Source organism: Lissotriton vulgaris, unplaced genomic scaffold (genome assembly GCF_964263255.1).
Source record: "Lissotriton vulgaris unplaced genomic scaffold, aLisVul1.2 SCAFFOLD_1812, whole genome shotgun sequence".
NCBI lineage: Eukaryota > Metazoa > Chordata > Amphibia > Caudata > Salamandridae > Lissotriton > Lissotriton vulgaris.
Window position 1 is genome coordinate 448,608 of NW_028251611.1, and position 15,247 is coordinate 463,854.

General features: G+C 42.8%; 1 protein-coding gene across 1 annotated transcript in view; it reads right to left on the bottom strand.

Moving 5' to 3' along the window:
• The window catches only part of LOC147662826 (la-related protein 4B-like), a 317,319-nt gene extending 308,965 nt beyond the window's left edge, over positions 1-8,354 (bottom strand). The window contains exons 1-2 of the mRNA XM_086950884.1: positions 8,340-8,354; positions 8,120-8,230 (exon numbers count right to left, since the gene is read on the bottom strand). Coding sequence (XP_086807010.1) covers positions 8,120-8,230; positions 8,340-8,354 — 126 coding nt within the window. The remainder of the gene's footprint in view (positions 1-8,119; positions 8,231-8,339) is intronic.
• Between the last annotated feature and the right edge of the window lie 6,893 nt (positions 8,355-15,247).

Below are 15,247 nucleotides of genomic sequence, written 5' to 3' on the forward strand. Positions count from 1 at the left end.
AAGGGGATGGCACCGCTTTTTACATCACGCAGAAGATGTTTTTATAACATCCACAGTGATATGAGCGGCATTATAAAGAAAGGACCAAGAGTGAATAGATACGGTCCCCGAATAAGACAAGCAAGATCTATAACGATCAGCTGCCAAGAAAAATTGTCTGCATCATATGCATTGTTTGAAGCTGGACTTCAACTGTAGGTGTATTAGAAAGATAATTAATTATTAGTCAAACAGAAAGATAAAAGACAAATGGATAACATACCCCTTTAAATAAGAAAGTACAGTCAATATGTAAGCAATCAGCACCCAGAATGTTTAAAGTAGTTCTCTGCTTCCTGGCGAAAGGTGCAGAAAAGAAAAACAAGGGCTGCTCGTTCTGGGACCCTTTGCAAACATTTTAAAGCAGCAGCCTCTTGTGAAGAAGTTACTCCCTGGCATCTCTTTGATGCAGACATCTCAAACAGTTGTAAACGCGAGAGATAGAAACATCAGAGTATCTATCAATAAACACAACATATATGAGAACAAGCATTTGCAATGCAATAGGTCTCGCAGTTGTTAGAGTTTGAGCCATTGGCATTGTAAATGGCAAGGTCTTTTATTTATGTGTTGGTTTTTAAAACGTTAAATAAAGGGCATTGCCATTTACAATGCCAATAAGTTAAACTCTTGCAATTGCGAGACCTATTGCATTGAAAATGCTTGTTGCTTTATTGTCTGCAGGGGAGGAACTGGAAGAGGCATGGGCCTTGCAACTCTAGAACACTGCTTTACACCACCAGTTGGAGCTGATAGGAGCGATTCCATGTTAGTTTCTTTTTGTAATATTTTTTTTTTCCGTTTACGATATCGAAAACACGGCACTATCAGTGAAAATTTTATGAGAACATATTTTTTGAATTTGCACAGTGTTCCTTTGCACTGTTAGGGACCTGGCTAAATATGGCAAACAAGCTGAAATTGTATAATAAATTCAAATCCGTTTCAATCAGGGGCCCCCGAAATACGTCTGGCCCAGGGCACGCAATCCTTAAAAGGCCCCTACATGAGAGTGCATGCAGTGTGTATGTTGAGAGCGACAAAAACACAATAATACGGCAAACGTGTACTTCCCCGACAATGAATAGGTTAATTGGTTGTGCTTGTGGTGTGAAAAGAAAAAAGTGTCAGAGAAAGATTTGTTTTTATTATTATTAATCGAGCATCTGGAAAAGTGGTGGTTAATGAAGACTTGTTGGGCTGTACGCTTCCTTGTAATAAAGCATCGGCCTACACGTTCTGTGCACACACCGGCGCCTCTGTGCACTCGACACTGTGCACTGCGAGACCAGACTTACAAATGCAGACTTGTGGCTGATGTCAAAACTGAAACGCTTTTTAACAGGTCACCACAACTTTTAAAAACTCGTTTTTACCCAGACCCCAAATGAAACTACTGTGTAGGTGATAAATTATGCATGCACTTTCACTTAGCGTTATAGATTTACATTATTCGCGTGCCTGCTGCAGAATGCCGCCACAAGGAGCAGACAGACTCCGCCTTTCATCTGTCCAAGAAAATAAAATGAGTATACCGCAAAAAAGTTCCAGGCGCTGATATTGAACTGTTTGATAAGGACTACGCGTCTATGTCTTGAGAAGTACCAACAGCGCGCGCATATCATTTATTAAATACTGGAATGGGTCGCGTGGATGGTGCTTGTGAGATGCAAGGCAGAGGGCTCCCTGCAAAGGCAGCGATGTACCCTGAGAACAATAACCCGCAACACATATTTGATGAAATGTGTACTTTACTTGCTTCAGAAATGTGAATGTGCCCTTAATTGCAGATGCTTCTATGCTCTGACACAATGGCTGAGACTGGGTGAAATGTGATTGTGTGCAGCTCGCCCACGCTAAGATGCTTTTGGGCTTCGAAAACACAGCCTTTTTTGGCTCTTAGAAGCAACTTGGGTTTTCTTGGGTTTTCAGCCTGTTTATCAGTGCCGCGCGCCTCGTGAACAGCGCTGTGCGCCCCTCTGCAGACTCCCCTTGCATTCCAAAGTCAGTCACGTGAACTGTTCACGAGGCGCGCGTCGCGATCCGGCTTTGTCTGCCATGCTGTGTAATGCAAAAGCGCACGCGCCCAACGTTATCCTATGGGAAAACGCTGCGCGCGCCCAGGTCTTGTATCCACTTTCCACTCGTTGTCGGCTGAGCCGACAGCTATAGTGCTCTCTGCGAGAGCGCGCTTTTCGCAGCGAGCCCTAGAAAAGAGACAACCCAGTGTCTTCAACCACCTCCCCTAGAGGACTGATACATATGTTGAACAACAAAGGGCTCAGCACGGAGTGCTGTGGAACTCCACAGAGTGAGACGTGGGAATTAGACCTGGCCGAGGAGGCGGGGAGACCTGGAAGGTTTGGTCCTTGAGAAAAGAGGGGAATCACTTCAGGGCCATTCCCTCAAGACCCAGTGTTGGCAGTTCCCCCAAGAGAATCTGGTGGTACACCATGTCAAAGGCAGCTCTGAGATCTAAGAGGGCCACAGTTTCACCCTCGTCCAAGCGGTGCATTAATGTGTTTGTCACCGCTAAAAGGGTGGATTCAGTAGAATAGCCTGCCTGAACCCAGACTGGGAGGGGTGAAGAAAATTTAGGGTTTCCAGGAAGGAAGACAATTGCTTATTGACATGCTTCTCCAGAATTTGAGTGGATGGGAAGTGGAGAGATAGGACGGAAATAAGAGGTTAGAGGGATCCAGGTTTGCTTTCTTTAGGGGGGGGGGGGGGGGGGGGGAAGGACTATGGCGTGTTTCTATCTTTGGGGGACTATCCATTTCTACAGAGAGGTATTTAGGATATCCATTAGCACGGATAGTAGGGAAGGGTCTAGCTGGCACAACAGAGGGAGGGTGTCAAGAGGAGAGCCTGATTCGATGGTAAGAAGGATGCAACTGAGAGATACAGTGTCCAGAGGGGCCCAGGTGTCCAAACGTGGTGAAGGGTCAGCTGCTGAGTTGGAACTAGGGTTCTGCCTGATATTGGGCATGCCAGCCACGTCCAGTTTAGCTTCCTGTGAGCCGTTACTCACCAGCATAGAAAATATAATGGTTAAGGGATAGAACTGGGGAGGGCGTCACATGCCCAGGGTCAGAGAGTTGCTTTACCTCCTTAAAAAGGGTTTTAAACACAACCACTGTTGAAGTGATCAATTTTCTACACATTAAAGTATTGGCTTTCCTTACTTTCTCTGTAGTTGTTCCTGTGAAAAGCAACACAAAACAAAGAAAAAATGGGCAATTTAGAAACAACAGAATTAACTTTCAACTAACATTAACAAAAAGAAAGACACGCAGTCTCACACAAACAAATATGGAACAATAAAAGCACTTCACAAAACATAACACTAATCTGGTTTTGGTTAGAAAGATAAAATGCAGCGGTCATGAAGCTGGCGCCTCGCGCAAATAAATCAGTCAATCCATAAACTATGGAACTACCTTCCTCCCACATTAAACAACAAGAATAACGCGGGTTGCCATCAACAAACACGGAACAGTAAAAGCTTCAGCACAGTTATAAGTAAGAAAAGTGTCTATTTAGTAAGTCTCTAAAATGCATAGTTACTGAAGAAAACAGGGGAACCATGAGTGCAGCAGCTTTTGGCATGCAGAGTTGGAAGTGATCATAACAGAGAGCGAAGTTGCTTTGGGGTATCTTCAGCCCCAGGGAATCACTCCATACTTCTTCGCTTAAAAGCTTCGAGGAAACATTTTAAAGCAGAAAAGTATCCTTTACGGTTTATATTTTTTCAGTTAAAAAATTGCCCTTCTTAACAAGGACCCGCTAGGCAGACTACATATATACAGGAAAAGGTATATTTAAAAATGTAATAATCCTTCTGCCAACATCAAAACATCTCACAAACGTGCCGCAATAATAGATAAAACACAGCGGCTATGAGACGGATGCCGTGCAAAGTAAGACATTTTTAACAGTTACTGTGGAAGTGGTCCATTTTCTACATAATAAAGTTTTGCATTTCCTTACTTTCTCTGACATCCTTCCTCACAAACGTGACGCAATAATAGATAACACACAGCAGCTGCGAGACGGATGCCGTGCAAAGTAAGACATTTTAAATAATCACTGTGGAAGTCGTCCATTTGCTACGTATTAAAGTATTGTGTTTACTTACTTTCTCTGAAGTCTTTCATATGAAAACCAATAACGAACCAAAGACAAGCACTGTGGGGGAGAGGTCGGCGGCAGTGAAGGTGCCTGCGAGAGGCTCATGTGGCGTCGCAAAAGTGAAAGCAGGAGCGCGAGAACAGAAGCTGCTGACGCCCGCCCTACACGCTCACAGCTCATGCCAGCAGCAAACGCGCGCTCACAAGGCCAAATCCGAGACAGAAAATGCGCGCTTCCGACTCGTGTCCACATATTCAAGCATATAGGTATACTAAAGTATACAAGAGGTCCATCGCTACGCTCGACCTAAAAAGGTGCTGGTGGATTTATAGGACTATGGTGAGATCCATGAAATTGTGACTACTAATTTTAAAAAAATGCTCGAGCACTGAATCCATGGCAAAATAAGTCGCAATTCACCAGGACTAAATGGCATAAACGTGGTACCATGCTTCAACCATACTTTAGCCAATACTGGTGGCTGTCAATAAGAATTGCAATACCCAGTTCCTAGTCAAGGATTTTGTCTAACTCAGCAGCATTAAATTTGGTATAGTACATAACGCCAAAACTTTTTAATAAGCCAGAAATGCAATAGAACACGCACCGAATGAATTTAGTTATGTCTGAAGAGGAAAAAGAACTCAAATGAACTAATAGAGACACTTGATACTGATAAGGCTTTTGTGAAGTTGATTTTGAAATGGCTTCACAAATGTATGAATAAAAAGAGAAATGTTAATCAAAATCAAGGGAAACTTTGGTTATTAACTGGGGTTCATGCAAAGTAACGCTTATATTGTCCTGTATAAATAAGGCTGGTTATTTCTCACACGTTATATTAGACTAGCTATTTTGAAAACCATTTTAAATATTCACGATAAAGAATACAAGCTTTTAAAGGCTTTCTTCTAAAAAAAAAAAAAGCAATCCCATAACACCCAATTTTCTCACACCGTAGTTTAAATGGGAAATTACCCTCTCAAAAAACAGCCAGATACACCAGTTAATAAACTCAGTGCAGCCGCCAACCACCTTTCCTGCATCAATCATATTAAAGAGTACAAAATAGTGGAATGTTTTAAAATCGATCATTTCACCCAGGCAGCAATTCTTCCAACCTATCTAGGCAAGTAAACAGAGCATTCGATGTATGCAATCTCTCTGGCATCCAAAAACTGAAAAGGCTAAAATGGGGCACAAGTTACATTCCCACACTAAAGGCCTGAAAATAAGACTTGTATGTGAACTCAATGACAAGACTCCCTCCAAACACCAACCAATACCAACCCTTTCAGTGTGTGGGCTGCAGTCACCAACTTCTTTACTCATCGATTGGAGTCAGGAACCCTTGGAAGACTAGTTTATGGAAGCCTCACAAAGCTTAGTCACAACGCAAATTAAACTAAATAAAGGAAACTTCTGAGGCTTTCCAGACATGTCAGAAAAAGCAGTTCGAAAGCAAAACCCCAGGTAGCTCAAAATCTTGAATTATTTACAAACTTTCAAAAATGTTACAAGGGACTTGTATGGAAGACAAAAGTAACATCAAAAGAGAAAGAGCTGATCACCATCCTGCCCATATGAGCATCTAATGGCTGATAGGCATTTTGGGCTTACATAAAACTCACAGGACAATCCAATTTTTAAAAATATAGTAAACAATATACAAGCTATTCAGTGAGATAGTCATGTTTCCACGATGTACTGTGAAAGTGTAAACTAAAGATCAATCAAATTCGGGAAACCATGTGCCTTGAGTCTGCATAAGGAGTCATCTGCACAATGAAATTAGTAACAACATGGGTAACGAAAGTCAGATCGGATGGTAACCCGAGTCCAAGAAGGCTTCTGATCTCGTTATATGAAACAAACATTGACTAATGGACAGACTGGTTACATTTCATATTAAACATGTGTTATTATTCAGGTCTGATCCCACCATCCTGGAGAAGATGGATACTCTGCTCCCTACACAAAAAAGACTCAAGACCTGATGAATCTAATTAAAGAATGACTGCATAGCTTTATACAGAGGCAAAACTGAGTCACAGTCTTATTTTTTTATAAAGATCTTCTAAACTGGACATTTCTAAACTGGACAGATGAACAGCGTCTTATTCCCTGGTACCAGGCAGGCGGCAGACAATGGCACCATCAAGAGTAGGCAGCTTACAATTCTGATAAATGTATAACCCTTCCAAAATCGGTATTTTATGCTTTCTTGCTTCAAATTTTAAAACTGCCTTGGCCACTATCAACACAAATCAGAAATAAGTCTGGCACACATTCAACTCCTGAGGCATGGACAATACACTGCTACAAGCTATTGAGGCTTTATAAATGGATAACTCGATTCGGGAAAAACTGTGCAATAACTCCCTCTGAAGGAAGTTTTATATAATCAGAGGGTTTAACTAGGGGAGTGTTTTAGCCTCAATTTTATCTAACTCTTGGATGTTGGACCATTCAAGAGCACACCCTCCACAATTTTCAAAGGTTTTGCATGCATACAATACAGAGTTATTTGATAATACTGGTATGGGAACACTCTTGAGGGCTAGATTCCTACCGAAAATGAAAATCATCCAACAGTGAATCATGAAAAATCTAAAATGCTCTATTTTGGCAGAAGAAGGAAAACGAAAACTATCTGGCTATTAAACAATTAACAGATATCATTGGTACACTATTAGAAGTCTATCTGGGAATTTGGTTTCAAAGCACAGGAAGTTTTATAAAGCATCAGACAAATATATAAAAACTAAGCTAAACAATGAATTTCATGCCTTTCTGAAATTAGCCAATAACCGTACTGACCGGCTAATTAAGACTGACATAAGAGCGCTGTATATACCGTTGCTATATTATGGCAACGGGATATTCCCCAGCTGGGTATAATTCAATGTAACTTATTCACGCAGCTCTTCACTCTTGCCGTACTCTAACTCACAGGCTCAAATCAGTTTGGAGTTTTATTTTATTAAGCAGTCACATCAGCAAGCATCTAACATACTAGATGTATGGCAACCATATAGGACTTAAAAGGAGGCCACACTAAAATATTACTTGTGGTCGTAACTTAAGGACTCTTCAATTAATACTTCAAGGCACCAAATTTCCTTTAATAACTAAACCTTCTACAAAAACATGAATCCTGGAAAATTCCTTAATCTGAGCCAAAATATAGTAATTTTAAATAAGCAGCAGCATAAACAATCTTGCAAACAGGACAACAAAACCTGCAGCTTACTAAAATACTCTGAAATGTTATTAATTTCCTATAACCAAAGAAAACTGGAATTTTCCTACCTACAGGGTTGAAAAAGTCCATCGCCATGCTCAGAGTTGGTCAGTTTGCTAACAGAGTGATCAAACAAGCATGGAAAGGCATTTACTGCAGAAAACATTTTAGGCTCCGACATACAGTGGATACTTTGGCTCCTGTGATATGCTGCTGCAATAGCCCTACAACAGCTCGTTCCATTATTCTACTTCCATAGTTCAGCTGTTTGCGGGTCAGATCTTGTGTTTTAGCAATTAAAGAATGTTCAATACCACAAATATGAAGCAGGAAAGCTGCTTGTGAAACTCTCAAAAATGGCAGTAACTAAACTAAAAGTCTTTACTACAGATTTTGGTCACTTGACCGCCTTCTTTCTACAACATCACTGAACTGATTGCACCTGACTGTGCAAACCCCTTTGAGAATCTCAATATTTAAAGCAGTTATAACTTATAGAAATCTTTTGGCCATCACTGCCTGAAAGGAACCACAGTTTTATATTATATTGTTTAAAGTGCCATTCAGACGGTTTTAGCCTATGAATTTCATACTCATCAATGTATATTAATGTGTTTTGCAACAGTTTGTATTAACGAGGCAATAAACATTATTATGATTATTATTAATATGCCTGATAGAATTAGGACAATGCAGTGCCCTTACCTGTTGTGCATCGGCTTCAGATTCAAATGTGATAAACCAATTATCATTGTAGGCAAACTCGCAGTTGATGAATTTAGGCAAAAGATCTCCTTTAAATAGCGCTTCTACCTCCTACAAAAAGGATTAAGTTAAAACGGATGTATTTTTCTCTAAGTAAAATATTTTGAAAAATAGCAAGTGAAAATTATAACAATGCAACACAGGAGTGACAAAGAAAAACCAGGTAAGAGCACATTCAGCCATTAACCAGGTTAAATTTTAAAATAATACAAGCTACTTTGCAGTAATTCTTTTTTTTTATCATAAATTCTATAGCGGCATCTCCCCCAGTCAAAAAGCACAGCACAAATCAAGGTAATTATTACAGACCAAGAACAACAGACCAAAGGAATAAGCTGCAACAACGTGGGGTTGTTGGTTGTAGTAAGCCGGCTTTTTATGGAGTGGGCCAATGTAAGGGCCCATCATGCAAAAAGCCCAGACGACCGTTATTGGTTTACAGGGGCTTACTTTAATAATCCCAAGTGCTCTATTTGTGGTAGTGTGGTCGAGCAGCTTAGGCTGATCAGTGGGGAGTGTTAAGAATTTGTTGCACACACAGTCAATAAATGATACAACCTCAAGAAGAAATCCGAGACCAATTCATAAAAATAACACTTTTTTAATGTAATTTTAGACACAAAGATTATAGGAAGTAAGAACTTTTGGAGTTTTGGATTTTACAAGAAAAAGTAAAGCACACGAATAACTGCTTTTGAGGTATGAGCCTAAAAAAAGGAAATGGTATCCTATGGGAGGAAAGAGATACTGCAATTATACACTTGTAGTCGAAGTTTGGGGGTGCTCTTTAGAACTTAAGGTGCTAGGGGGCCAAGGACCAAAGAACCACCAGCAGTTTTAGTTTTAGTTTACCTGCCATGGCGTGTCCGGGTGCAGAGGTGCTGGAAGGGTTGGGAGCCTCTAGCGCTACATGGTAGAAAGCAATGGGCACCTGAATACAAAGGCTGCAAGGGGGGACTTGTGGCAGGGCCGGCCCTAGGCATGTGCAAACTGTGCACCTGCACAGGGCCGCCAAACCCGAGGGGCCGCCACGACGACCAACGGACGAGCCTAGGATCGGATCGGAACTAGTTCAGGGGCGTAACACAGGCCCCCGCAGCCCACGTGACGCGGAATGGCTTAGTTCGCGGATGGCCTGCTACGTTTTACCAAACACCGCGCCAATAGCTGACGTCAGGTTGCACGGCTTACGTGTAATGATTTAATTGGCCAACAACAGCATACGCGGGCCAGCGTGGGCAGGCGCACGCAGCATAGTTTTTTGTTTGGCAGCTCCTAGTAAATGCCCGCCCTCCGGCGTAATGATTTGAACCGGACGGTGACCGCGGCCGGAGAGTGGTGCTCACTGCTGCGTGATTGGCTCAAAAGCTGCCCTTCAGTCCAGTGCAACAAATGCCGCCGCAGCGTGAGTTGGTCGGAATGTCCGACCTGAACCGTGCAGCCGGGGGAGTCATTGTGGCTGGCCCGTTCCGTCAATGCTACTCGCGGCCGACAGAGTAAGTCAAGACTCTGTTCCAGTTTTCTTCTATTTGGCCTCCTACAGCCCTAGCCGCATGTGCCAGCCTTTCGCAGTTAGGAAGCCTGTAAGAGGCTCGCTCAGGTATACAACTGCGTCGCTGGGAAGGCCCCCCTTCCCACCCCCCCCCCCTCCTTACCTACTGTGCCTACACAACACCACCTCTGGGGATACCCGTGACCCTTTTGCTTCCCACAGTTTGGTTACCCAAAAAAGCCTCAGTCCGCTCCGTAAATTCTTTAAATATGAGTGCTCTATTGTCCCTACCCCACCATGGCCCTCTAGCGCACATACCAGACGCCCTTCTACGGTGTCTCATGCAGCACCGCGATAATTTGCCTAATTGTGGGGCCCCGATCAGCACATGAACGGCAATGTAGAAAAGAGAGGGATAATGAACGCTGATAGAACCAGAAGAAAAGGTGACGTGAACAGGGTGAGACTATGAAAGAACCCGGAGGGTTTGTAAAGTGGGGGACTTCAGTGCTGAAATAGGGTCAGCGGGAGGGGCAGGTAAGGTGGGAAAATTGAAACAAGAGAAGACGGCAGCCTACACTGAGATGCCACTGCCAGTTCTTATACATGATTATAAAGATGTGCGCAAGGTCACAGACTGGTCGGCCTTTTAAAGAAGTAATACATGGAGCATATGTTAATAGCGATTTTTAAAAAGTATTGTGCTAGTTTACGTAGCACATTCTATATGATAGGCCTAAGGCACTTTTAAATTGCGGAGTACGTAGGTGACCCTTCGTCAATTATATAGCGCTTATACTTACAATGAAGTTCTTTGGGTGCATGGTTGATAGGGTTTGGTTATGGTACTTAGGATGTGTCATTGGGGTCGATTGATGCGCTTCACTAAACTCAGATGGTTTCTAATCTTCAATGATTAATAGTACCAGCTGAAATCCACGCTGGCGCCTCTCAGCTGATAGGTCGGCGGGCAGTTTTGTTTTCAGCAGAACCCTTTAGTTATTTCTATGTGGGAGGTTTTTCACGTGATCAAATTATGCAACCTAGGGGCATTTTACAAGACTATTTCAGGTACAGCAAACGTGGGGACACATGCTTGCCTATGTTACATCTTCATGTATTTGCCATCTGGGACACATTGAGGAGTTGTTCATATTTTAAGGTTTTCCATTTGTTTGGCCTTGACTGGTTTTCACTGATTAACTACAGAAGGTGGGTTTTTACCTTGCATAATCGAACATTCACAGAGAAGCACACAAATACCAGCTACTGCTTTGATTAACCTGAGAAAATGTGTCACTCATTTGGAAGTATAATGTCACTTGTACACACACTGAAACCACCAAAATTGCACACATAAGCAGTCTGAAAACCTGGCAGCAATGAGTGGTCAGGGCGATATTAGAATAAAACACAGTCACTGCAATATTTGATTACTGTCTGTCCAATAACGTGCTGCTCGCTACAGATTGTCACTAGTACCTTCTCCAATCCTTATTTAATTTAATTTACTTTTAGCGCATCATGATCATGAGACTAAGTAAACAGGGCACTAGGTTGGTGCTCTTCCATTTCTGGTGCTTTGCATTAGTTTTAATATATTCTTAGAGTTTCTTGTTGCTCAAATGGGTGTAATTTCTGGTATTTAAGTGTCCCTAGTCTTCTTTGCTTGATTTTGCTCGCGAGAAAGTGTCTCACTCAGTTTTTTAAATGTCACTCCTAATTACATTGAAATTATGAAAATGTCACACATTGCAATCTAAAACCTTGGCAGTTATGAAGTACTCTGGCCTGAAAGTTCCGGATTAAATCCGGAGCGGGGGCCCCCTCCATGTACCTTGCAGGGAGGCCCCCCTTTTGTTACGCCACTGAACTAGTTGGATTACTGGCGGCCCCCTGGCAGTACTTAGGATAGTAAAACTGCAGCCTGTAACTGTCCTTACCGCCTGGTGCCTTATGTACCAGGTGGAGGGCGCCCAGACAGAGTGCCAGGCATCAGAATGGGCAATAACTTCTTCCTTCATTATGAGCTGCAAATTCAGAAAATAAGATGTTTTTATAATCAAACTCTTCCCAATTTGTTCCTAGCATTATCCAAGCGGGTGCAAAAGTGTGAAATACGTTTTTGCTCGTTGTAATCGTGAGTGAGGTGCAAACTCCCCTTTGTACCCGAATTGGGTAATCCGTGCCATTGAACTGAGGGATATGAATAAATAATTATTACCAGGTGGGAGGCAAGAAGTGCCTGTCCCCAAATAGTTACTCCATTTCCCTTCCTGTTGCATTGTTATACACTCCACATGGTCCATAGCGTTGACTTTGCTGTAACCTTTTAAACCTTCTTTTTTTATTTTTGTTTTCTTGGTTTAGCACCATGGCTGCTGCAGGGGCATGTATTCATACACGTAGCACCTATTTAGTGAGCATACGCTGTTTATGTTGCTTCTAAGTCGTCCCCCTAAAAAATAAGAAATGTCTTATTTTATGGCCACCTGGGTCTACTTGGTTGTAGATGGCAGGATAGCTCAGTGGGTTTATGAACGGTTGTCTACGTCAGAGTTTCCTTTCTCTCCGAGTCCACTTGATACATCTTTTTTCATGACCCTTTAATCTAATCTTGTAGCTGGTAAAATAGCTCAGTGGATCAGTGCTCTACTCCAGAGATCTGTCTGTTGGAGTTTTGAATCCAGGGGGAGATGTCTCATCCTTTCATCCTGTGAACAGAACTAATAAAGTAACATTGAGTTGTGTAACACTAACATTTGTATTCAGTGCATAGGGAAGATTGGGTGGGCGGTGCCTTCTACACAATTGTCCATTACAACGTCCCACTATGCAGGAGGTGTGGCGGGAGAGGGCAGTGCCTCGATCTGCGGTGCAGGGTGTGTCAATCCAGAGTCAGCGCTCCACTGAGACCCACCGTGTGATCTTGTGACTCTCAGAGTGGAGAGAGGCCCTGGCCTAGGGTGCCTTAACACCACAGTGTGCCAGGGCACGAGGCATGTCCTTGTCTCACTGTCCAGGTCTTCTTTCCTGCAGGCAGCTACCCAACCCTTCGCTCTGTGTCTTTCTTCACACTGCTTCTCAGTGACTTGTCCCCACACAGGGGAATGTGAGAGGGGGCCGAGCTGAGAGATTGGCGGTGCTCGAGTACACAGGCGTGTTCATGTTTGTTTCCTTGGCCCAAAGAAGGGTTTCTCTGGCTGATTATTGTTGTTACTGTACACACACATTAAGATGTCCTAAAGGAAACCCGGGGTATTTCCAGAAAGGCCGGGTGAGTTGGGGGAAGTCAGTTACGTGTCAGGGTTTGCCTCACAATCTGCAAATGATCTTCGGGTTTCTCTGTGACACCGGTTTCCTGCCCGTGCTGTTTCCTATGACAACCCCTTATCAGGGGTCTGTGGGTCCAACAGCGTGAGCTGAAATAAAGACTACAAGTCCCAGAAGGCACTGCTCAGTTGCAGAACTCCTGCCAACATTGAACAATCAAATACCCTATTTTTGGATGACTCTTCCCCTGGCCCACCGGCCTCTCAAATGCAGGTCAATAGGTGGCCACAACTCAGTCAGAATGTACCCCAGATTCAAGCACATTCCCTAAAGCAACCAACTTCTCTGGCTAAAAGATGAGTTAAAGATGGCTTTCAAAAATGCACCACAGTATCTCGAAGGAATTAGTGGCCACACACCAAACTAACCGATGAAAGTCCTTCCCACCCTACCAACTAGATTACCAGAGCGACAATCAAAAATACCATTTTCAAGAATTAATTTAAGGAGAAATTTCTGGGAGTAAGGAAAAAACGATGCACTTTTCTTTCACACCAGCCCTAGCCGACACTTGTCCACTCAGAGAGCTCCTAACATCCCACCGTGTCATAGAATAATTAACCAGCCAATCAGGGAGTTGAGCCTCAACCAGAAACAAGAACAAAATAAAGGACGAATATGTCTAAGCAGGTCAGAAGCTAAGAACTATGTGAGACACACATTACAAGCATGCTTCTTTGGGGACTTTAACTTCCAGGTATTATAACAACAATAACAAAAATCATAACATTTCTTTGTATGCAGTTGTCAACTCTTTGGGTTCAGTGGGGTGAGCGGGTCCCTTCGCCGCCCCATCGCTGGCCAGAGGATTCAGGTTTAACTACGACAGGGGCAGAGTACATGGTCACTGAAAGTTGTTATCACTTACCAAATCTGGGGGGTCATCTCTTCCCTGGAACCTGAGAACATTTTTTAAAAAGTTCTCCTAGATCGTGTGATGAGACATTTTTTACGTCAGTGCGATTGTCTGTTTGACCTACTGTGACAAAGCTTTCAAATTACACATAGAGTAAATTTTGGGTCCTCCCAGAGGAGTATTACTCTCTCGCCACATGATATTGGTAGAGGCATGACACAGGCCCTTGCAGCTCCTGTGGCCCCATTGAACTGAGGGTCTATGAATATCAGTGATATATGGGAGTGTTAGGGGCCAATCACAACTTTCTGTGGGAGAAGGGGGGTTCTATGCATTACTGGTCAATCATCTAACGACTTTTCTGGATGTATTATTAGTAAAACACCTTCCTGAGCTCCGCCCCGTCCGGACCCCCTCTTCCGGGGGCCCCCACCTACGCTCCCTGCACAGGGCCACCATGAGCCTAGAGCCGGCCCTGCTTTTGGGCATGTTCGGCAGTTCCTAAAGGAGGGGGCACATTCAGATGTTGTAAACCCGGGCTGTGGGGAAAGGGTGGAGCATTTTTTTGTCAGGCTGGCCACTTGTGTGTCTAGTTTAAAATTCCATCAAGGAGAAAGCTACCATCTTGGAAGGGAAAGCTTCCATTAGTCCGTCCATAAAACTTCTTTACCACTGGATTCCAAGAAAAAGGATCTTGGGATAGAAGACTACTGCAATTTTGATTTCACTGAAAGTATGTAATGAATTTGAGGGGTCTACTGCTTATTTGAAGGGAGATCAGAATTAAATTGAAGCCCAGGCACTCTTTGTATCAGAGGAAGGTGGTACACATTTCAAATCCAGGTCAAAGTGTAATCCAACTATGCGCAAAGACAATATAGATACATTTTATGATCTGGTAATACAGGACTTTAAAATGGAGCACATGACGGACACTAAACAGCTTAAGTTGAAACCCAAGTTGCTAACATATAGGAAAGCCATTAAAAATAAGGAGTGGGTTATAAGAAATTCAGATACAGAAGGTTATTTGGTGAGCTGGTCAAATGGCGTGTTTATGAATGGGGAGATGAAGCAATTGAATGACAGCACCTGTTACGATAAGATTGACAGGAAGTATTATATGGATGTCAGATAAGAGTATGGCAGCAAGCTTATGCAGATGAAAGCCTTATTAGTCAGGATGAGTATGGCTTTTTGTGCAATGATTTTCCAAATATGCCAGTGTTTATCTCATCCCCCAAATTCATAAATGCCCAAAAGCTCCACCTAGGAGACCAATAATTGCAGGGCGAGAATGCATCTTTGAGAATACCTCTAAATACCTTGTTTTTTTCCTTAGGCCATTTTGTTTCTAGCCTAACTTCCTACACATTATAGACAATAC